Here is a 24,841-nt window from a genome sequence, read left to right on the forward strand (position 1 = left end):
TGAGAGAGCGAGAGAGAGCGAGAGAGGGGTTGGGCTGATGAGAGAGCGGGAGGGAGAGAGAGCGGGAGGCAGAGCGAGTGAGAGGAAGGTAGAGAGAGCGCGAGAAGGCAGAGGACAGCTGCCAGCATTTCTCCGACAGCCGGAGAAAGAGCGAGAGGCTGAACAGGAGCAGGAATTCTCCCTATTCCCCCCCCACACCACTACCGCCCCCCGAAACCCAACCGTCCGGCCAGCACCGCTGCCCCCGTTTCCCGGTCGACAGCCCGCAGCGAGCGACCCGCAGGAGGACCGGCGGTCGCTTGGGCACGCAGGCAGCAGAGCTCACAATGGACTAACGGAGCGAACCGGCAGGGAGAGAACAGCCAGGCTACCCCCTGGCGGGCTGCAGCAGCGCTGGAGAGAGTGGACCGGGGGAGCAGTGTGTGTCTGAACAGCAGCCGGAGAGGCTCTCGGCGCTGCAGGCGGGAGGGAGGGGGGGTGTTTCATGCCTGAACTGAGACTGAACTTTTGCACGGCGGAGCGCGCGCCACACTGGAATATTATGAACAGAGGAGGAGCGGCATCTGAACCAAGCCTCAACTTCTGCTTCTTCTTCCTCCTCCTTTTATCCGGACTAACGGGAACCCCTCCCTGCTGCATTCAGTCCACCTCTTCCTCCTTCTCCCCCCCCCCCCACCTCCCCCAAACGCAGACCGCTGCTCCTCCAAGGTAGCACCTCTACACCCCGCTCCATCCCACCTGCCGCTTCTCTGGTTACTATGACGCCCGGCTCCCCCTCCTCCCCCTCCTCCCCCTCCTCCTCCTCCTCCTCCACCTTCACCTCCTCCTCGTGCGCCCTGGACACCTCCTCCTCCACCTGCTCCTCGTCCTTCTCCCTCCCACCCTTTGACTTCTTACAAACCGCTGTGAAATCAAGTGGAACCCCTCGATGATTAGGATCCGCGCTGTGAAGAAGAGAAGCTCCCCCCCAGAGCCCCGCAGCTTGTGAACCACTGCCGCCACACCCCCGGCCCAACTCCTCCTCCTCCTCCTCCTTCTCCTCCTCCTTGCGCCTCCCCCACCACCCGCTCCACCCGCTCCACCCCAACAACCGTGCTTTGGGACGGCCACTTTTAAACGGGAAGTCATGGAGAAGCCAGGCGCGGACGCCGGGGTAGATCTCGCTCAGCTGCAGGCTTTCTGGCTATGATCATTCACTAGATAATGGATTGGAAAGAGCTGTAAGTAGTACTCTCTCTCTCTCTCTCTGTCTCCCTCTCTCTCTCCCCGTCTCACACTCTCTCGCTCTCATGCTGCGCCTGTCTCGCACACACACACACACACACACACACACACACACACACACACACACACACACACACACACACACACACACACACACACACACACACACACACACACACACACACACACACACACACACACACACACACACACACACACACACACACACACACACACACAGGCGTGTTGTCACAGAGCTGTTGGTGTGGAGCCGCACGTGCTCAGCCACCGGTCCGGCTCACACCCTGCAGCCAGGCTGGTGTCCGCTCCGTTGGAGACTGAGAGGGGAAGCGTGCGCCAGAGCTCCAGCCTCGGGCTCTGATCCGCAGATATGCTGAGGAAACAAACCCTTGATTAGCGTGGGTTTGATTGTGGGACTTGAACAGGTGGACGAGCTGTTGTGGGTGAGGGAATCTCTGCCTGCACCTCCCCCTTTTGAGGGAGAGGGTGGAGGGAGCTAGGGAGAGAGTAAGGGGGGAGGAGGGGGTAGGAGAAATAAAGAAGAGGTGAAAGGTTTAGTGAAAGGTAAGAGAAAAAGGAGAGAGATTATGACAAGCAATTAATTTTCCCATTAGTCTGTGTGTGTGTGTGTTTGTGTATGTGTGTGTATGTGTGTGTGTCTGTATGCATGTGTGTGTGGGTCTGTATACATATGCATGTATGTGTGCGTCTGTATGCATGTATGTGTGTGTGAGTGTGTTTTTGTGTGTGTGTGTGTGTGTGTGTGTGTGTGTGTGTGTGTGTGTGTGTGTGTGTGTGGTTTTGTGTGCAAGCCTGGCTTTTCTCCCTCTCCCCTAAGCAAACGCATGCAGCCTCATTGTGCATCATCCATTAAACGCCAAGGTTACAGAATGTCCGCGTGGTTGTGTGTGTGTGCTCCAGACCGAACGGGCAGCAGAATAAAACAGCCATGCCCCTGTAATGGCTCTTATCTGATGTCCCTCTTCTGTGGGAGATAAAAATCAGTGGGTGAGAAGAGAAGGAGGTGTGTGAGGGGCTTGGATCCTGAATGAACATGTGCTCTCGTCAGAATTGCATGCACATGCACATACAGGCCTGGAACATGCACGCCTAGCGCACACACATGCACATGCACGCACAGACTCGCCACCTACACACATATATATGCAAATGTGTGCCAGAGTGCAAATGCATGAGCACACACACTTACACACTCGAATAGAATCGCTCCTACACCTACTGTAGAGGCAAAAGCACATCCTTACCCATACACGTACACACACACACACACACACACACGCACGTACACACACATACATACACACACGCACGTGCACACACACACACACACACACACACACACACACACACACACACACACACACACACACACACACACACACACACAATACCGTGCGTTCCTGCACACTTGTTCTCTCGCCTCCATCCCACATTCATCTATTCCATCTCGTTTTTCTCTACCCCCCCGACGCTCACGCGGCGATCCGTCTCGCATGCTATCACACACGGGCTGCTCCCCGGGGAGGGCCCTCTGCTGTCGGCCCTTTTGGATGCAATAATTATTCCATCAGCCAGCGGTGTGTTCCGTGATTGTGCTCTTGGGCTGTCGCTGCAGGGGGCGACGGTGGGGAAGGGAAGTGTCATGTCGGGGGTGGGGCAGCTGTCAGTCTGGGAGTGGGGGGGGGGCCGTAGGGGGGGAGGGGGGGGGGTTGGCGGCAGTGTACCGGGTTCTGTCCACAGGAAAGCTTAAAGCAGGTCTAATGAGCCGGGGCCTCCCCCACAGGAAACAGCAATGTCTCTCCCCCTATGTTTCTATGTCTCTCTCTCTCTATCTCTGTGTCTACCTCTCAATCTCCCTCTGTATGCAATCCTCCCTCGCATTTTTGTCTCTCTGTCTCCTCTGTATCTGCATTTTTCCTCCTGTGGCATTAGCTCTCTCTCTCTCTCTCTCTCTCTCTCTCTCTCTCTCTCTCTCTCTCTCTCTCTCTCTCTCTCTCTCTCTCTCTCTCTCTCTCTCTCTCTCTCTCTCTCTCTCTCTCTTTCTCTCTCTCTCTCTCTCTCTCTCCCTCTCTCTCTCCTTTTCGCTTTGTCTCTCCAGGAATCCCTTGCTCTGCAGATTTATCCCCTTTTCATCTGCGGGCTCCATCTTTCTCTCATTCTCCCTGCCAGACCTCCCCCCATCCCCCCATCATGTTGACAAGGGCTCCTTTGTCTCACCTGAGACTTTCCCGCCTCCTGACTGCTTGACTGAACGCCATTCTGGAGCGTTTGGGTTTCCAGGAGAGAAATCACTCTCCCGGGCCCGGCCTTGTCTTCCCAACCGGGCTGCTGCAGGGACGGTAATCCAGCCGGAGCGAAGCCATATCTCTGGCCAGGCACTCTCTCAGCGGGGGTCTGTCGGCAGGGGGTCACACAGAGAGGCGTTTGGCTAGGTCCCTGGGAAAGAGTGAGGCTGGGACGGGTGCTATTCATCATGTGGCCCAGTGACCCAGAATGTTCCCCTGCACAAACAGCTCTGACGCCCGCCGGCGAAAACAGCAGCAGAATCACAGTTCAATCTCTTAATATAAAGCTGGATGTGTGGTGTAACCACTCATTTAGAGGACCTTACTAAGTCAGATCCCACATACATACCATGAGACGATGCTGTGTACGGTTCATATGATCGTATGATCAAACGAGCCTCAGGTGAGACGCCCACCTTTCCCCACGCCTGCTCTCTGTGGATGATCAAAGGCCAAGAGCACACCTATCCCAGCCCCGGTGAGGCAAACGACGGGGGAAATATTCTGTCATTACCACTTAACAGCAGAAGCTGACAACAGGCGTGTTGAGAGGCCAGAAGGAGGCGGCTTGTTCCTCTTTCATCCGTCCCGTCTGTGATACTTATCGTGTGTTTGATAAATATGAATGAATGCATGTCGACTGCTTTGCTATCATGACAACCTGCGCTTTACAGGAGCACAACACTGCGGTTGGAATGCCAGAGCTCTTAGTTTTTCTATGCAGCAGTGCATAGATTGCTTGGTTTTATTACCTGTCACCAAGACCTAATAAGTGAATCTTTCATGAAGTCTGTTTAGATAAAAGCTAAAATATTCTTACAAAAACACATGCTTATGGAACAGGATTTGAATCAGAATAATATGAATGTTTGCTCTCAACCAGCGACTGACTGAACTTTCATTTGTGAAATCAGCAATTTGCTGAATCAACCTCAGTTGGAGGCTTTTTGGGGTACAGATGTACATGGAAGAGTCTAACAAACATGCGCCCCATAAGAACAATGAGAACACTAGGGCATGAGGACATTTTTTCCAAAGTTTTCTATCAAGAATAAGTCTCCAATTTCGGTGGATGAAGGAAAAAAGCGGTTGACAAGTTGATTCATTCAGTGCTCGGGGGTAAAAGAAATACTCAGGCATTTCGTCTGGGAGAAAACTCATTTTATACGGAGGCACAGGCAGGAGTGGAGGCCATATCAGCCCCCATGCTGGCCTTGTTTACTTGGGCAGAGAATAGAAAGGGCTTATTGACCTTTCTCTTTTGTAGTTGTATCGTGTTATTTCCAAAGGCTATGCGCAGCGCCTTTGGAAATGTCACACCAGACATTTAAACTCCATCAGGTCTCGGAGGAAAACGCCCCTGCTAGACATATCTGCTAGCAAATCTGGTGTGTGTGTGTGAGCTCTCAGACTCCAACGGGACTGCGCTGTTGGTTTTGTAGATCTTCTCCTCATGGTTTCCCTTGTGTTTCTCCCTCTCCTCACCTGCAGGGCAGCTCAGAAGCTGAACTTGTCCGCCAAGCGGAAGAAGCACCAGCCCCCCCTGCTCCACCCCCAGGAGCCCTCCGTCTACTCCACCAACTTCAGCGGCATCCTGCAGGTGTCCCCGCCCCCCGCGCCCCCATGCCTGCTCCGCGCCGTCTCCAAGGTCAAAGAGAACCCCGGGATGGGCAAGGTGAGGGGCCGCACGCCAGCGAGGCTGTATGTGTGAGTGTGTGTATGTGAGTGTATGTGAGTGTGTGTGTGTGTGTGTGTGTGTGTGTGTGTGTGTGTGTGTGTGTGTGTGTGTGTGTGTGTGTGTGTGTGTGTGTGATTGTGAGTGTGTGTGTGTGTGTGTGTGTGTCTGCGAGTGTGAGTGCAAGTGTGTGTGCATGCATGCGCGCTTCGTTTCGTTTGTGTGTGACTCTGTGTGAGTGTGCATATTCGTGTGCACGTGTGTGTGTGTGTGTGTGTGTGTGTGTATGCGTGTGTGTGTGTGTGTGTGTGTGTGTGTGTGTGTGTGTGTGTGTGTGTGTGTGTGTGTGTGTGTGTGTGTGTGTGTGTGTGTGTGTGTGAGAGAGTTTCTGTGTGTGCGTGCATGAATCAAGGGCGTGGGCACCGTGTTCAGTACATGCGGCACAAGCATCATCAGATGGACGGCGCACGCCTGCACCCGCGCATTCACACAACGCCAGACACGGCAACACAAAGACACGCACACACACGCATACAGACAACGTACAAACACCAACCTCATTGGAATTGGAGAACACTACATGGCGCCACGCCAGCCCGCAGCCCCCCGTCCCCGTCACCGTCTCGTCCGGGCTGAAGAGATGGAGTCCGATAAGCCTGCCGGAATGTCATGAATTCACTCGTTTTGTGGAACTTCCAGCGCTACGTGCTGAGCAACCAGCGGTCCGGTTTAGCATAAAGGACGAGAACAACACAATGCGGTTGGATTTGTTGACAAGTTCAGCATCAGGATTTAAAATCACGCTGCGTGGATTCTGCACGCTACGGGCCGCGGCGGGCGGGAGGGAGGGAGGCGCTGGGTAAACACAGGGCTCTTCCGTTCGGCTTTATGGGGTATTGTTTATCTGGGCTGCGGTCCTGTATTTATAGAGCAGCAGAAGTCCCCTAACAAGTGGAGGTCCCATCTGGATAGGAAGTCCTCGCTTCGGTAGCCAGAGAAACCAGACGGCTGTACCTTTTGCCGCATACTGTAAACGTCCGACAGACAGACGGATATCGTAAAAGCTTGCTCGGGCAGCCACCTGAGGATAGACTATCTATCTGGGAGGATAAAATAAACATACTATGATTCATGGCATTGCTCCAAGTCTAACTAGCTCGGATTAGGTCTCCCGTGCTTCATGCAATCAAAGATTATCTTTCGAAACAGTTCCGCGTTAGAAAATCCAAAGCCAAACACGTTAGCCAACACAGCTTTGACTGTGCTGGACCGTCTCCCACAGGAAAGCCCTTTGGTGCATTCTTGTTCTTCCACTATCTGGGTCGGAGCCACTCTTGACCCAGACATTGCTCCCTTAGCCGATAGACACGTTACGGGCCGTGAAAATGCCCCACTAATGGATCTGGAGTGGTTCAAGAAACAAGGGAACAGGGCCCATTAACAGAGAGGTCGGAGGTGTGAAAACGCTTCAGCCAATCCTCTCGCTCTCCCTGGAAATCAAATCTCTGCCAACATATATGCTACTCTTGCTAGCCCCCACTGGTCCCGTGTGCTCTCGCTCCGTGGTGAGGCTCTGCAGGCCCCGCAGTGTGGTTGGCTCTAGGTCCACTTTAAATGTCACAGCAAATGTAATTCCATCAACATATGTATGTGTCAGTCATGCTAATTGGGAGTTCAGGCGATACAGCAGCGCCTATGCTGTAGCAAGGGAGAAACATAGGATTGATTGCCTACTGCATGGAACTGGAGGTTCTGCAGCCTGTATTCTGTTGCCATATTTAAACAGTATTCTGGGGGGAAGACTGGAGCTTTGTGTGTGTGGGCGTAAAAAAGCATAGGGGAGAGAAGAAGAGAGGCTGAACGAGAGAGGGAGGGAGGGAGAGAGGGAGAGAGAGAGAGAACCAGCCCTCTGTCAGAAAGAGAGGAGTTAGTTGCAATTGAAGCATGTTGGGTATTTTCCATGCCTGAGAGCAGCAGTGCCCAGTCAGAAATATCGTATTTTCAACTGTATGTTTCATGGAATATCTTTCGTTGTAAGTTATATGTTGGCAAACGAAGCCTAGGGATATACCTATAATATCTACGTGTATAAAAGGTAACCAGATCGGCTATGATTTATAAAGATGAATAGGAGACCACTGATAATATCACGTGTTCTCATACTGTCATGCATTGATGGAGAGCCGAGGAAATGGGGGAAGCTGTGTGTTTCTGTTAATATGATTCAGGCATGATGCGCTGTGACCGATAGCATGTGGTCTTCTTCAGACTCTGAGCTAAGACCAGAATACCAATGGCCGATTATAACTGCGTTTGTGTTGACATAGATCTCCAGGCACAAGCAGAGAGGGGGGGAGAGGGAGAGAGGGGGAGAGGGGGAGATGGAAGGAAGAAGGGAGGGATAAAGCGGGAGGGGGGGAGTGGGGGGAAGGGAGGGACAGAGGGAGGCTGAGATGGAGATGGAGGGAGGGAGATTGGGATGGAGGGAGAGATGGAGGGAGGGGAGATAAAGGGAGGGAGGGACATAGGGAAGCAGGGAGAGAGAGAGAGAGAAAGAGGGAGAGAGAGATGGAGGGAGGGGAGATAGAAGGAGGGAGGGAGCGATGGAGGAGGGAGAGGTGGGAGCGAGAGATGGAGAGAGGGAGAAGAGATAGAGGGAGAGAGGGAGGGAGGGAGGGAAGAAAGAAGGGAAAGAGAGAGAGGGAGGGACAGAGGGATGGAAAAGAGAAGGAAGGAGGGAGAGAGAGGGAGAGGACATGGATAGAGGGAGGGAGAGAGGGAGGTTGTGTGAGTAGGAGGGATAAGAGGGGGCCCATATGCTCTCACATTCCCATGCTGGTATAGGTCGCCCCGGTTCCAGAGAAAACAGCCTGCTGCATGGATTATCGTGCAGCACGGAGCGATAGAGACACACCTACCTCCATTTACCGCCGCCGATTCCAGTCCCGGCTTAGTAGTCCTTTGCTGACACCATTACGCTTTTGTATTGACCCAGCTGGATCACTGGTCAATGCAGGGCTGTAGGTTTCCATGGAAACTGCAGCCATCAGTCACCCCTCTGACACGTTGTTCAGGACAGGATATGTTATGCGGAGCCATACTTCTCCTTGGGTTGGATCCATTTTCTTTCCTTTATATTCCTCTTCCTCTGCTTTGGTTTATTGAGGCTTTGTTATTCCATACATATATTAGTAATATTCAAAATTATTGATTTACATTTTTAGTAGAATGAGACAGTAGCAGTAGTAATATAAGCATAGTCATAATTGTGTCATCATCATCATCCTCATCATCATCATCATCATCATCATCATCATCATCATATGTCTGTGTATCTGACAGCTTGCCCCCCCTCCCTGTGTCTCCGGGTGAAAGCGATGATGATGATCATCATCATCATCTCATCATCATCATCAACATCATCATCATCATAAGTCTTTGATCTGACAGCCTGCCCCACCCCCCGCCCCCCTCCTTGTGTCTCCAGGTGAAAGTGATGATGATGATCATGAGACTCGCCATCATCTACATAATCGTCCTCATCATCATCATCATCATCATCATAAGTCTCTGATCTGACAGCCTGCCCCACCCCCCCTCTGTCTCCAGGTGAAGGTGATGATGCGGATCTGCCCGTCCCTGGAGGCAGGCGACTCCGGTTCCGAGTCCGGGTCCTTCCTGAAGGTGGACAGCAGGAAGAAGCAGCTGACCCTCTACGACCCTGCCTCCAGCCCCCACTCCCTCTCCAGCCACCGCCGCGCCGCCACCGTGGCCGTGCCCAAGATATTCGCCTTTGACGCGGTGTTTACCCAGGATGCATCTCAAGTAAGTCGTTGCGTGTTTCTTCATGCTCACCGCGATACGGACCCATCCACGCCCGTCTTGGGGATATATATATTCTCACACTATAGGGCTATATTTACAAGTGATCTGAGCTCACACATGCATAGGCCCATGGGCAGGGCAGCAAGGTGTTAATCTCAGAAGGGCAGAGGGGGGGTGTCGCCATGGTGTGGTTGAGCCCGTAGGGTTTAGGGGAAGAGCATGGTGCTCTGGGAACTCTGGGAATAGGAGGTGGGTGCATTTTTCCCAGCGTTGGTCTAACAGCTGGGCTTTCAAGTCATGGGAACGACATTGCATTGATACCAGTTATAGCTAGCACATGTAGGGACTGGCCAGCCTTAATCCTGCCATTGATTCAGACAAGCCATGTTTAGTAGGATCCAAAACTATTAGGAGGTAGGCGTTTCAAAAGTGCGATGGATGTTGACCGTTGCTTTTTTCGGTCGTGGCTCCTTGGTCAAATATGTTTGAGATGATGCATTTTATAAATCCCCAAAAATAAGTATGAGAACAAACGTGCCGATATGATAGGTTTGTCTTGAGTAAAACAAAGAAGGGACAGAATACTTAAGGCTATCCAACTCTGGTCCAATGAGGGCACCAGAATCTCCTCTGGCTTTCATCAGCTGTTTTTACATTGACATGAGCTGCACAACCCACATTTAAAAATCAACCGGGCTAGAGTGCAGCAGAGTTCAGAGATGAACGGGGACTGCTGCCCAGCCTGCTCCTCCAGAAAGTGTCTGCTGGCTGCAGGCCTTGATGCTGCTGGAAGCCCTGGCCCTTAGCTTCTTGCTTGAGCCACAGGGAGAGCGCCGCTGGTGGTTAACAGCTAGCTGTTGTACGCTAAGAGGCCTTGTTTGCTGTGTGATGTATGGGAGGAGGAGACCACCGCTGCACAAACCCTGGCCCCCAGAGGAACCCGGCTCGCAAACAGATTGCAAAACATTAGCCGCGTGTTGCAACACACAAGATCACAGAGCTGCGTGCACACACAGATATGAACAACTATCGCAAATGCAGTCAGACACACACGCACGCACGCAAGCACACAAGAGACATACTTTCACATGCACCCACAAAAACCGCAGACATAATGAGAATTCCTCCCCGTGTTAGCCTATTTTCAAAGACGATTATCAACTACAGCAAAAAGAAAAATGCGGAAATGAGCAATTAAAACAGACAGTGTTGTATCATGATGACAAATCCGTAAAAGTATACATATACAGTCTTCAGTAGCTGTCATTAACCAAGCAGAGCAAGTACATTATTCCTGGTGCATTGATTAGATGGAGTGTAACGCCCGTGTGTGTGTGTGTGTGTGTGTGTGTGTGTGTGTGTGTGTGTGTGTGTGTGTGTGTGTGTGTGTGTGTGTGTGTGTGTGTGTGTGTGTGTGTGTGTGTGTGTGTGTGTGTGTGTGTATCTCCAGGTGGAGGTTTGCTCGGGGACCGTGGCGGAGGTGCTCCAGTCGGTGGTGAACGGTGCGGACGGCTGCATCTTCTGCTTCGGCCACGTCAAGCTGGGTAGGTCCCCCCCCCGCCCCCCCGCCCCCCCGCCCCGCCCCGCTCCCAGATCACAGCGCGGTCTTTGTGTTAGCCAAAGAAAACTCTCTGTAGCCTTTGTTAGCACCTCCCAATGTCCACAATGGGCTTAGTAGTGGTAGGGCGCTGGCGTGTGTCAAAGAAAGCAACATGGATGGTGGTTGTGTGTATGTGTGTGTGCGGGTGTGCATGTGTGAGTGTGAGTGTGAGTGTGTGTGTGTGTGTGTGTGTGTGTGTGTGCGTGTGTGTGTGTGTGTGTGTGTGTGTGTGTGTGTGTGTGTGTGTGTGTGTGTGTGTGTGTGTGTGTGTGTGTGTGTGTGTGTGTGTTTGAATCGTGAATCAAGCCTTGGGGGCTCAGGTCGGTAATTAAAGCGGTAGTCATTGACCTGGCCTCTAACCACGGCGGCTAGTTCTCCTGCTGCGTTGCCATTGGCTGTAATTCCTCAGCGCCTGACAGGCCGGCCGTGCGTTTCATCCTGCCCTTTGATTTTCTTTTACTGGGTGCACCCTTTTAAAATTCAGACCTCATCACGTTTTGTTCATTTTTGCACAATGTATTTGTTGCTTGTGATACCGCTCGGAGAAGGAAGCAAACACACACGGGGGTGACTTGTAACCAGAAGGTTGCTAGTTCGATCCCCGGCTCCTCCGGGATCAAACTAGTGTCGAGGTGTCCCTGTGCAAGACACCTCTCCCTCAACTGCTCCTGTGGTTGCCTCCTCCGGCGTCGGTGTGTGAACGTGTGTCTGAACCGTCGCTTTGGATAAAGGCGTCTGCTAAATGCCCTAAATGTAAATGTGTTGCTCCCCAGCTCTCAGACACTAACAGCGACTAATCATGTCCCCAGGCAAGACGTACACCATGCTGGGCAAGGACGGCTCGGCGCAGAGCCTGGGGGTGGTGCCCTGCGCCATCTCCTGGCTCTTCAAGCTGATCACCGAGCGCAAGGAGAAGGCGGCCACGCGCTTCTCGGTGCGCGTCTCCGCCGTGGAGATCTTCGGGAAGGACGAGGAGCTGAAGGACCTGCTGTCCGAGGTGTCCACCGCGGGCAGCGCGCAGGACGGCCAGACCCCCGGGATCAACCTCAGCGAGGACCCCATCTGTGGCACTCAGGTGAGGGGGACACGGGGAGGACCTGGGGCCGTGCTGCCATTGATTCTTTGATCTCTTTCGCGAGCAAACACTCTATTTCTTTCTTTCTCTCTCGCTCTTTCACTTTCTCTGTCTCAGTCTCTCTCTCTCTCTCTCTCTCTCTCTCTCGCTCTCTCTCTCGCTCTTTGTCTCTTTCTCTGTCTCAGTCTCAGTCTCTCTCTCTCTCTCTCTCTCTCTCTCTCTCTCTCTCTCTCTCTCTCTCGCTCTCTCTCTGTCTCTTTGTCTCTTTCTCTGTCTCAGTCTCTCTCTCTCTCTCTCCCACTCCCTCTCTCTCTCCCACCCTTTCTCCCTCTGTATTATTGTCTATGTATTACTGTGTCTGCCTATTGATCCGATCCACACCGCAGTCTATCATCCTGCCCACGGAGCCTTCGCCTTTTGCCTTTGTGTTTGTTTTTCATCATCCCACCATGCTCCAGTCCGTCTGATGCCCTGCGTCGACCTGCCGCTGTAATCCTTTGCTTTGTGTTTTCCCCACCAACGTTACCCCCCCTATTGATGGCTCCCTCCGCAGCCTCACTCTGATGATTACTGTTGGAATCCATCTGCGTTTACTACCCCCGTGTCGGTGCTGGCCCCTCACAAACACAATAGCTGAAGGTGTTTTTCGGGGGTTATTTCGAAGGGGGGTGCAGGGGGGTGCGGAGGTCTGAAGGCGCTGGCAGGTGTTGCCGTCAGATGTTGTTTTTGGGAGGAACCGTGTGGACTGGGACTTCAAAGGACGGCCGGGCTCCTCTGAAGCTCCCTGCTCGCTCTTTGCTGTCTCTTTAGGGCGCATTCTTCCAACCCTCCTCCATCTTGCTCTTTGTTGTCGGCCACCTCCATTCTCTCACCGTGGCGCGGTGATGGACGTGCCCCGGCCTCCTGCTCCCCATCACCCCCTCGCTAATCCCCCGCCCGGCGTGCATATCTGTTACTTTTCATTGCCCACGAGATCCAATATATAACAGGCAAGAAACGTGTGGCTGGCTCCAATTAGCCAGCTCCCACAGCTCCCAAGCCTTCCTCCTCTGTATCCCGCCCAGCCTCATGCCTTCCTGATCCAATGCTGGCCACGTCTCAAACACACACACACACACACACACACACACACACACACACACACACACACACACACACACACACACACACACACACACACACACACACACACACACACACACACACACACACACACACACACACACACACACACACACACACACACACACACACTCAGCGTGAGGATCTTCTTTGTCTTTGCTCCGTCCCTCCACTAACCTCCACCCTCGACCCCCCCTCCCCCATACAGCTCCAGAACCAGAGCGAGCTCCGTGCCCCCACGGCCGAGAGGGCGGCCTTCCTCCTGGACGCCGCCATGGAAGCCCGCAGCACCAACCGGGCGGACGCCGGCGAGGAGGAGCGCCGTAACTCCCACATGCTGTTCACGCTGCACGTGTACCAGTACCGCATGGAGAAGAGCGGCAAGGGAGGCAGTGAGTACAGCCCCCCGTCGGCTCCGCTTTAGTGGTCGGGAGTGCTTTTATCTGCCAAAGGACGAGAGCAGCTCCGAGTCGCTGGTTACCTTTAGCTAAAGCGTCCTCTGGAGGGTCTTGCAGGAGGGATGGCGTTGGGGGCCCATTCGGTGCCATTAGGCCGTGTCCTTGCCTGTGGAGGCACGGGAGTGGACTGCCTGCCTGCGACGGCAGAGTACCTAAGTGGATATCCACTTTGTGTCGTCTTTTATGTTGTTGGTGGCAGGCCCCTATGCAGCCGGTTTGTCCTTGTGCTTTACATTGTAAATGTGGATTTATCGTTTCCCTTAATTAGGATCTGAACATTCATGGACACTCTGTGTGCTCTCTGTATGGCATACGTCTTTGTACTATGCCTGTGTGACTCTTATTAACAATAATGAGACTTGATGACAAACACGAGAGAGTGCTCTGTAATCAGTTAATTATAGATCTAATGCAGTAGATAATCAGAAGCACTTTCAGTAATGTTGGCTCTGAACACTTATTTGGTGTAATGGATTGTGTTTCAGCATGTATTCCTCGATCAGTGAGCTCTTATTATTGCTCTTGAAGTGTGACCCGCCTCCTATGGCCCCGATAACCGTCAAGTTATTTATTGGAGGCTAGACAGCATAAGTATAAATAAAATAAATAACTCCCCGGTATCCATGTTCAATGTTTATGGGTTCTGGCTTGTGCAAGAAGAAAGAAAACAGTTGGCGTTCATGCGTTGCACTTCTGCCTCAAAGTAATAAGTGGGCGAATCAGTCAATTTCCAAGTCATGCCCATGTGAGCTTAATGGTTTTCTCCTCTTGTTGCAAAACCCCAAAACTCATTGTTTTCTCACCAGCGATGTGGAACGACACATGAGTCAGGCACACAACAAAGTATAGCTGCAAATTTATTTTCTTAACCTTTTAGCCCCTTTAGTCTTTTAGACTCCATCATCAGACATTCTGCTGTGACAGCAGCTTACGATGACTTACTACAATGACTGTGAGCCCTCCCTATTTAAATGACATACGAGGCTCCTGCCTCTTACTCCCCCGCCTGTGGGTGAGCTACTCCCCTAAAGGCTGCCCTACTCACTACACATCAGGGTTAGTTGTTTTGCTCAGGGACGCCTCGACACTCGGCTAGGAGGAGCTGGGGATCAAACTAGCAACCTCAGGTTACAAGGCAACCCTCTCTTACTCCTGAGCTAATCCTACCCCACAAGTCAGGCCCACCTTACAGGGTGGTTACCCCCAGACCCCCCAAGCTCCAACTGTCCCACTGCAGTGTTCACCAAAGTCACGCCCTCCCCTTCTCTCTCCTCAGTGTCCGGTGGGCGGAGCCGGCTGCACCTCATAGACCTGGGGAGCTGCGAGAAGGACCTGAGCAAGAGCCGGGACGGCGGGGGAGGCCTGTGTCTGTCTCTCAACGCGCTGGGAAACGTCATCATGGCTCTAGCCAACGGAGCCAAGCATGTACCTTATAGGTAAGAACACCGATGTCCTTTTTGTTTACGGCCGTGATATTTGTGTGTAATCTGGATTTATCTGGAAGGTCGCCGCACGCGCCTTCGGAGCGTACGTCTAACTTCCACTAACGCAGTTTGAAGGCTGTTTCAAATTATATCTCGGATACGATACGAGTGGGCCCTTCAGTTTGTCATGTCATGACCTTCATTTGTCATGACCTCGCACTCGCTGAAGCATGGCTCAACTGATAAATATATTTAGGCCCAGTCCCATTTCTACCCCTTACCCCTTCCTCTTACCCCTCCCCCTTTTTTTGAAGGGGTAAGGGGAAGGGGTAAGGGGTAGAAATGGGATTGGGCCTTACCCCTTCAAAACAAGGGGGAAGGGGAAGGGGAAGGGGTAAGGGGTAGAAATGGGATTGGGCCTTATTGTGTGAACACCAATCCAGGGACAGCAAGCTGACCATGCTGCTCAGGGAGTCCCTGGGGAACATCAACTGCAGGACCACCATGATCGCTCATATCTCGGACTCCCCGGCCCACTACGCCGACTCCCTCAACACCATCCAGCTGGCCTCCCGCATCCACCGCATGAGGAAGAAGAAGACGAAGGTACGCGGTGGAATCTACTAAACACAGCAAACGTGTTGCTCACATTAGGGGAGTTTCAGTTTCAATGGAAAGTGCGTGAAACACTGATATACCACCAATATGAGTACCATATCAGTTATGCTGCAGCCGTTTCAGTTGCCGTGGAAAGTGCGTGAAACACTGATTTACCAGCGATACGAGTACCATGTCAGTTAAGCTGCAGCCATTTCAGTTTCCATGGAAAGTCTTGAAACACATGTTCCTGGATTCGCAATGCAAGGTTTATTGTGCTTAAATGTTAGCCAGAAGCAATGCTCTAGTAGTCCTACCTTTCAATTTATTTAATTATCCAATGCAGAGTTATTGTGTATGTTATTAATGGGGCTGCAAGAGCATTTGTTTCTCTACCGTGCACAAGGAGAATTCAATGCATCGATTAAATTGACTGACATTGCGCTCTTCGACGTCTCCTTCCTCTGCATCGTGGAGCTCATTATTGTATGAATGTATGCTTCTTCAAATCAAAGTTTATTAGCCGTATAATTCAGGGCTAGTTCTAATTTCTCCACCCACTGCTCAACAAATAATCATGTGATCAATACTTCCTGCCTAAGGATCTCTGTAAGAAATGTATATCTGTTTGTAATTGATTTTGTCCAACAAGGGATTGGGATAAATATTAATTACAAAAACGATCGGCACATTAATGTGATTCACCCTAGCCTCCCATGCACATGCAAACAAATAGTGAGGTCCCTTCTATCCTCTGCTTCGCAGTATGCATCCAGTTCCTCCGGCGGGGAGAGTTCCTGTGAGGAGGGCAGGATCCGCCGGCCGCCCCACCTCAGGCCCTTCCACCCCCGGACCGTGGCACTGGACCCAGACCTGCCCTCCTTTCTCAGTGACCAGGAATACTCCTCCAGCAGCGAGCAGTCCTGTGATACAGTGATTTACGTGGGGCCCGGAGGTGCTGCTATCTCAGACCGGGAGCTGAGCGACAATGAAGGCCCCCCTGCCTTTGTTCCAATCATTCCCTCTCTGAACAGAAGGAGGTCTACGAGAGACGGCCCTTTCGACAGAGACCACTTTTTCAAATGCAACACATTTGCCGAACTGCAGGAGAGGCTGGAGTGCATCGACGGCAGTGAGGAGCCCACTGCTTTTGTTGGGGAAGGCAAGGGGAACCAGGGCAGCCCCAAGATGGACAAGCCTAAGGAGGGTTCAGGGAATAGTCCCTTGAAGATCATTGCTAATGATTCCTCTCAAGAGAGCGTCTCAGCCAGACCGTCTCCTAAGGCTTTGGCCACTCCGTTAGTCAGCAACCCTGAGTCTAAATCTAAACCAGACAATGCCCAAAGGCCATGCATCCCCGTGGAAGGTGCTCAGAGTATGTGTAGGACCAGTGCTGATGGCGAGAAGATCTTGTTGACTGGAAATCAGACTAGCCCGAGCAATCAGGGTGGAGCTGCAGCAGCGGTGTCAGAGCCTGTAGTGAGGGAGAAGGTATACTTCAACAAGAAGCCCCTGCCAAAGCCAGCTCCACCTCCTCCCCAGCTAAATGACCACAGAGACAATGAGGAACGCTGCAGCACCAGAATGCCTCCAGTCGGAATGAGCTACCAAGCTGGGAAAAAGGGGGATTCGTTCACCTCCCACATTGGCAGGACACCATTGGAGCTTTGCCAGATGCGACCCACCCTGAGAGAGAGATGCTTGGATCGAGACATCCTTAGAGCCACAGTCACCCTCCAGCAGCCGGTGGAGCTGAACGGAGAGGACGAGCTGGTGTTCACTGTGGTGGAGGAGCTGGCCATCGGCAGTATTGTAGACAGGGGACGGCCCTCGAGCATCATCAGCTTCAACAGTGATTGTTCCCTGCAGGCCCTGGCCTCCGGCTCCCGACCTGTCAGCATTATCAGCAGCATCAACGATGAGTTTGATGCGTACACGTTAGCCGCCGGAGGGTCAGAGGTTAACACGGATTCGGGTTCACCGTACCAGGAGGAGACAATGGTTTGCATGGCTAGCAGGGGCTCGTCCATCAGCTCCTGGCTGAGTGAGGTTAGCGTGTGCACAGTGGAGAGCGAAGGCGCTCACTCCACAGATGTCTTTCTACCACAGGCCAAGCATGTGGGACCTGAGGGAACCTTTTACCTGGACTCTCTTGGTATGTTCCATTGTGAGCCATCCCCCAGAGAGGCTAAGAGCTCCTTCAACGACAGTGGCTTCAGTTTCTCCGACGTTGACAGTGACAGCGCGGCGTCAGGCAAGTTATCCCTGACAAAGTGTCCTCCAACTCCTCAGTCAGCTAAAGGGTCACCGAAGTACACGTCTAAAATCACTAAAGCTCAATCTCTTAGTTCCTCTGAACCCTCACAAGGTCCCTCCACAGTCCACTCCAGTCTTCCCAGGAAAATTAAACCTACCTCATCCATTTCCCATAATAGCAGTAGCCACAGTAGTAGTAGGGAGGCTCTGGGTAAGGACTCCAGGCAAGAGAACCCTTGGCATCGCATAGACAACCACTCAGAACCCCAGTTACCTGAGCCCACTATCACAGGCAGGTTTATCAAAAACCCAGCGAGTGGCATCCCATCCCGCAAAACACCAATCAGCAGCAACAGCGTACCTCGTCCACCCAAGGTCCAGGGTTCAACCTCATCCCAAAGGGTGGTCGATGGCTGTGAGAAGTCGGCCAGTAGGAAAACCGAACCCCCAAGCAAAATGCCTCTGCTCAGGCGAGGTGCCACCACCTTGGGGACTGTGCCTGTCATCCATGCTGCAACAGAGTCCAAGGGGAGACAGGATATCACTGGATCTACCAGTAGCCTAAAGTATTCCTCTCTCGGGAAACACAGCAAGGCAAACACACAGAAAGCCAGTGCTCTCCCGAGGCCTGGTGGCATTTCCCCTCCTCCCCCTCCGGTGCGAAAGTCCAGTCTTGACCAGAAGAACAAGACTCTGTTACCCCAAAGTGCCTTAAGGTTAGCCTATGGGGAGGCAGGGATGGGATCGTCATTGCGGTCATTGGTCTCAGAGGATGAGCTGGAGGTCCGCTGCAGGGGAGACTTCAACAGCTTCAAAACCTCCAGTCTGAAGTCTGACCCCAAAATTACCTCAAGCCTGAAGGCCAAAGGCCCCAGAGGAGACGGTGGGCTACATTACGGCAGTCACATGTCTCTGGAGAGGTGTGACAACCTGTCCCTATCAGGTTCAAGACCAGCTCTCAGTAGGGAAAACAGTGGGGCCAGTTTGGGGAGCAACAGCAGTAAATCCAGCAGGTCTATTCCACGCTTTGGGATTTCTAGCTCATCAAGCACTCCCATCGCTACCTCCCCACCATCTCCATGCGGGAGCCCCGGAGGAATCGGTAAACCTGGGCAGGCGAAAGCCAGCGTTAACCCCAGGACGTTAGGAGTGACGAATGTAAACAAGGCCCGCTCACTGTCTGCCAGCAATTCTAAAGGTCTGAGCTCCTCGACCAAGTCATTAGCACAACCAGTGACCAAAGGTGCCAACGCTAACCTTCCTCCATCCGGGAGGACATCGGCCACCAGGACCACCACTACCGCAGTCAGCAGCAAGCCCGGAAGGGGCACCATTATGGGCACCAAGCAGGCCATCAGGGCCGCCAACAGCCGGGTGAGCGAGCTGGCGTCGAGCACCACGTCGGGCAAGCATGTCCGAGCGTCGGGAGACTCGGACAGCGGGAACGACAGCGGGGCCAACGTCGGGGACGACAAGTCCCCCAACGCCGCGCTGCCCTCCCCCTACAGTAAGATCACGGCTCCCAGGCGGCCGCAGCGCTACAGCAGCGGCCACGGCAGCGACAACAGCAGCGTGCTGAGCGGGGAGCTCCCTCCGGCCATGGGCCGCACCGCCCTCTTCTACCACAGCGGCGGCAGCAGCGGCTACGAGAGCATGATCCGCGACAGCGAGGCCACAGGCAGCGCCTCCTCGGCCCTGGACTCGATGAGCGAGAGCGGGATGTCGTCGGGCCGAATGAGGAGCTCCAAGCCCCCCAAGAAGAGGTCTAACGGTGAGGATGCAACCTGTTATATATATTGATGCGTATGTCTAGGTCCTACATTATCTGATAGCACACCGTTGATACATTAATATGCAGCAATGTCGATGGGTTATTGTTGAGCAGATCAAAATGAATAGATCCATCGCTATTCTGCAATGAACAAATTCATCCGTTCTCATAGGAAATTCGACAGACACAGGTGCTGAATTACTTTACTTTAACATAATTTTATTCATCAAGATATGCACTATAATTATATTCTGCATATTTTGATCGAACAGACTGACTTGAATATAGAGTCTTGGTTTCAGCGCGAGATTTTTGTCTGCAGCAAACCAACCTTTTCAATTTGTTTATACTGTGGAGCTAGAGAATCAGGAGTCATGAAGCCCTTATAAATATGTAATCAACATAACACAGCAGGCCCGCCTAGAGCTTCGTTCGACTCTCAACAACTCAGAGCGAGGCTCATACATATTAACACACAGTGGCCAGCAAATACCATTTTTGTATTTCTGCTCCATAACTGTGTCTGCCGTGCTTGGTTCCTGTAGGCTTCCAGAGGAGACGGCTTATCCCCGCGCCCATGCCAGACACATCTTCCCTTGGGAAGAAGGCTGGCACGGCGGGCCAGTGGGTGGATCTGCCCCCTATGTCCGGGCCGTTGAAGGAACCCTTTGAGATTAAGGTGTATGAGATCGATGACGTGGAAAGACTCCAAAGACGGAGACAGGAGGAAATAGCAGAGGTGAGCAGAGGGGACGATTTTGGCTTGTTCTCCGTGAGTGACTAGGGGCGTCACATGTCTGAAGTTATTTTAGATCTCCCAAAGCACTATCTCAGGATTTAACACATCCTATTGCAATGCAGAGCCCCGTCCATGCTTTACATGTGCGACATTGATTCCATACGTGCTCCACATACGACACGATGGCTTACATTGTGGGAAAGTCTTCGCTGACTCCTTCCCAGAAACGTATTAAAGTACAAGACAGGAAAAATGTGTCTCAGCCGTCTGACCTTAAGTCTGCCTGGTAGCAAATCCTAGCGTTAGTGTCTGGGACCAGACCTCGAGGCTTGGGATTCTGCCAGAGCTTCCCAGGAATGTGGAAAGATCAGCAGGCAATTACTGTCTGGGTCTAATTGGGATTGAAGCGCTGAGTCCCGGTGGCTGGCGCTCACTGGCGGTTACAGATCGGGAACAGAAGTGTGAGAGGAACGACAGCAAGTTTAGTGGTGAAGAGGAATGTAGGATGAAGGCTCGCCTGCCACTACCACCAGCCCCTGTTAGCCGTTCAGCAGAGCTCGTATCTGGGCGCTTGGCTCTTTATGGCCTGCTCCTCTCCAGTGGGCCATTAACTGCATCGGCAAGTCAGGCAGTGAGAGAAGGACTTGTTAAGAGGACGTATTAAACCCCCTGGATCGTCGTTTGATTCACTCTCAATTAGCTAATGATGATTTACAATGTCCTTACCAGCCATCCCTGGTTGACTGGCTCAGAAAAGGCACAGCTTTAGCCTAGACCTACTCATCATCACAAAAGTAGGATTAGAATCGTGTGCAAATACTTTTCATACACAGTACACTCATGCTGTTTATACATTCCTTGTGAATGTTTATTTTGTAACGTGCAAATGAGATAAAAAATATGTTAATTTGTTTCTTCTCTCTTTCAGCAACCATTTCAGGATGTTGAAAAGGTACGCATGACATTATTACAGTTTTTATAATCCATTTGTCATACTGTACGTTTCTAGGACAATTTATCGTCCTCCAACGTAATGGGCTTCAGTTATTATATATATAATATATATATATATATATATATATATTATATTCAGGAATCAAGGAAATACTAAATCAAACTAAACGACAGGTTAGGCATGTCCCCCTCGATCCCCCTCCAGTGTCTCACCGTGTGCGTGTTCCCCCCTCAGGGCCTGCAGTACTTCAACAGTAAGCTGAAGGTTCTGGAGAGAAGGCAACAGCAGGTGAAGGAGCTTCGGGTAAAACATGAGGCATTGTGGGAGGAGCTGGAGGACACCAAAGCCCGGCTAATGATGGACCCCAGGAAGTGGATCGGAGAGTGTAAGTACCTCCTTCTTTCGAACATGGGTGTGTATTAGGAGATTTGAATGAAGTGCTAGCATGGGACTAAACAGCCTTCACGCCTTTTTGCTTTGATAGTCGAGGTGGACCAGGATCTGGACAAAGAATCCGCAGACTACCTGGAGGCCTTGGTGGAGGCGACAGAAGAGCTGGAATTCTGCGTCAACCTATGCAAGGCCCGCGTGATGATGGTGACATGCTTTGACATCAGCACGCCGGCGGCGGCGGCGGTCGTACGAGAAGGTCCCTGTGAAGTAGGAGTCTGAGGAGAGGAGAGGATGAAGCAGGAGAAGGAGGAGGTATGGAGGAGCCAGGAAGAGAAAGTGAGGAAGGATGAAGAAATGTAGCAGCCAGTGAATAGATACTTACTGGAATGAAAAGAATGCTTTGAAAAGGGCAACACCCCCATTCCCAATCAGCGTGTGAGTCTTTGCATGGACAAAGAGAGAATTTCAACAACTTAGCTGCAGTGCCTCGTTTTCTATAGTGTGTTGTAAATGGAGAGAAACGTGTGCACAAATGCTGTTGTCCGCATGGCAAACGAGTGGCCATCATTTACCCAAAAGTCAATGAATAACAAACCAGAAGTGCCTTCTTTACTTGTCTTGTTGTTGAGTCTTTCTTTTAGTTTTTTTTATGGGGGGCAGGTATCCTGATTAGCATATCCAACTCCGATCATATTCCTTTTCAAAACAAAAAGGTTTTTATATTGCATTGTATAGTGTATTTATATGATTATGTTGTGTGTACAAATTCATTTTTAGGTTAAAAAAAAATCTAAAAAGAAGAAAAAAAGATGGCGATACAGTAATGCTATTGCTCTCTCTGCCTTTTCTCATGTTTCAAACCTCAGTCAGCATTTGTTCCATGTCCATCCAGCCTCTTGCGCCTTATGTTCTATCTCTGGTTCTATCGTTTTCTAGCCTTTTTTTCTACACCGGCCTGGTTTATATTTTCAAGGACTACAGTTGCTGTTGATCACTCATCCACTGCCAGCTGGGCTGGGGAGGCTCGCGAGGATGGAGTGAATGTGTTCTCCCCTCCAGTTGCCTTGATCCAATGGGTCTCTGTGGACGCACTTAGCTAAAGCACCAGTTAGGTGGCGGGGGGGTCACTCAGGCGTGGGCAGCCATGTTTTCTTGCTAACTGAAAGTGTGGGAATAAACCAAAACATATCAGTCATCGTTGGTTGTTAAACGTGATTTAACTGTTCACTTTGCTGCCACACTTTCCAGTTAGAGTAAACAGCAACGCTCGCATTGGCAAGCTAACCTTGACGATGGGAATTCATTTGCGCTCACAGCAGTGCTCGTTAGCATGCCCAGTTGTACCGCTAACTGAATCTGGACCGGGGTTTTGCTTTGACTATATTCACAATACAAGGAACATTGATTAGCATCTGCTGGGCCTTTTTCTAGTGTTCTCTCTGGAGCGGTGCTGAATCTTTGGTTCTATGCATACCATTATATTTACTCTAACTACTTATGAACCTCAATGGGAATATGTAGACAGCAGTGTGTCACGGCCTATTACACCCATCTGAGCGTGAGAAGAAGCACACCAACTTGCAAGTTACATCCTCCCAATTATTTTCTTTCTCATGGTGGTTTTAACGTGTTCAGTGTCTCAATCAAAGACTCCAAAAAATGTGTCGAAGGAGATTGCTGTGAAATGGTGCAATGTGTCATTACCAACAACTGCGATGGTCGAGGTTTAGCAGAGCTCAATCATTATATCGGCTCTTTGCAGCTGCTAGAATTTGCCCGCTTTTACTCCAAATGGATGATGATGAATGATACAATTAAAAAGGATGCTGTGGAATTCGGGTATTTAGAATAACAAAATGATTTTATTGTATTTGGATGGGTACAAATTTCTCCAACTATGACAGTCGCCTTTTTTTTCCTTTTCTTTACTTTACTTTGTAATACCTTCTCAGGCCCTCTTTGAAGATGCTGCTTGGGATTTTTTTAATCATTTTTAATACTGTTGTACTCCAATTTTACCATTCAAATTTTTGTATAATAACCTCTGTTTTCACTATTGTAGGGTAAAGCTCATAAATTAAATTACTATTATCCAACAGAGACCTTTTTTTCCAAGAAATTATTGTATGTAAGGTCATATTTCATATCGATACCCATATTTTCAAATATCATTGGTTTTTTATAGGATTTTTCAAATCCTGTGTATAAATGTATGATATGGCAGCTTGTGTTTTACAGTACCTGTGAATAAAATGTCTCTTCTTAACGATGACACAAAGTGTGATATTTTTTGTCTGCCCATTTAAAAGATAAATATGTTTGTGTCAAAGCTAAGGGATTGTTGTTATTAGAGCGAATGACTCGAGGGCTCTGATATCATCAGTCCTAAGAACGTTTACTGCAGAGGACCGCTATGGAAGAAATATTTGTCATGTATACCGTAAAAGAGCCACACAATGATTTTCACACAGTTGTCACTTTTAGACCTTCAGGCTGACTTTAGGAAATTGGAAAAGCAGCAGGCATATACTGTATGTCTGGTTCTAGGTCAAGGTTAGCGTGTTTTGCAGACTCTTATTGGAAGCACAGAGTTATGGTGACTTCGATCTTTCAAGGGAGAGCTTTCTCCTTCGGTAGCTGAGATGGTTTAATCAAGCAAACTTCTTACCTCCTCTGGTTTTACATTTTATAACTCGTATTTAAAATATGATATAACTGCAGCCAGAGTCCATTTAAAGTAACAGGAGGTACAATTTGTCTAACTAAATATATGACTTGATCAAGGGTCTTGTTGATTAGCAAATGCTCCAAAGGTAAATCAGCAGGTCTGGAACAAGTTTATCAATGCCACCTAAATGTGTTCTCAAGCCCAACAACACGTAAGTGTATCCAAAGTCGATCCAACAAATGTGTGAGTGTGTGTTTTCCAAACTCATTAAATGCCATGCAAAGCTGCCCAGCGGGCATCATATTGGAATTAGTATTCTCAGAGTCTTCCACGTTCAGAGGTTTGGCACACACTGTAATTGCCCACGTGACAAGTCACCCAAGACCCCTGGCAGCTCTGATGGCTCCTCACCGTTCCTCATGGTCTCTTCCCTTCCTGGCTCCTCCTGGCTCCCCGGCCGGACGGAAGTCGGGGTACAAGGGGGTAGACCATGGGCCGGGCGGCTGCGGCGTGTGATTGTGTACCTATAGGTCTGCTTGCCCACCGGCCTGCTCCATCTTGCGGCAGATCTTGTTGCCTCGGGGCTTCCATCCTATTAGCAGGAAGCCTGCTGTTGGTGGAGAATAGCAATGAGTTCTGGGGGAGAGAAAGTCACACTCCCACCATGCAGCCATTCTCCCAACGCCCTCCCCCTGCCCTCCCTTTTCCTGCCTTGGAAGTTTCCTCAGCGTT

The 24,841-nt window shown here is 50.9% G+C and overlaps 1 protein-coding gene across 1 annotated transcript; it reads left to right on the forward strand.

The window, feature by feature from the left end:
• Positions 1–1,138: 1,138 nt before the first annotated feature.
• kif26ab (kinesin family member 26Ab) lies at positions 1,139–24,462 on the forward strand. Its single transcript, XM_056590521.1, has 13 exons — positions 1,139–1,220; positions 5,043–5,226; positions 8,836–9,051; positions 10,502–10,595; positions 11,461–11,726; positions 13,057–13,240; positions 14,583–14,742; positions 15,174–15,336; positions 16,093–19,354; positions 19,900–20,093; positions 21,022–21,045; positions 21,283–21,433; positions 21,533–24,462. The coding sequence occupies exons 1-13, from the start codon at positions 1,204–1,206 to the stop codon at positions 21,718–21,720; spliced, it is 5,103 nt and encodes a 1,700-aa protein (XP_056446496.1). The 5' UTR covers positions 1,139–1,203; the 3' UTR covers positions 21,721–24,462.
• The last annotated feature ends 379 nt before the right edge of the window (positions 24,463–24,841 follow it).

This window comes from Gadus chalcogrammus, chromosome 5 (assembly GCF_026213295.1).
Source record: "Gadus chalcogrammus isolate NIFS_2021 chromosome 5, NIFS_Gcha_1.0, whole genome shotgun sequence".
NCBI lineage: Eukaryota > Metazoa > Chordata > Actinopteri > Gadiformes > Gadidae > Gadus > Gadus chalcogrammus.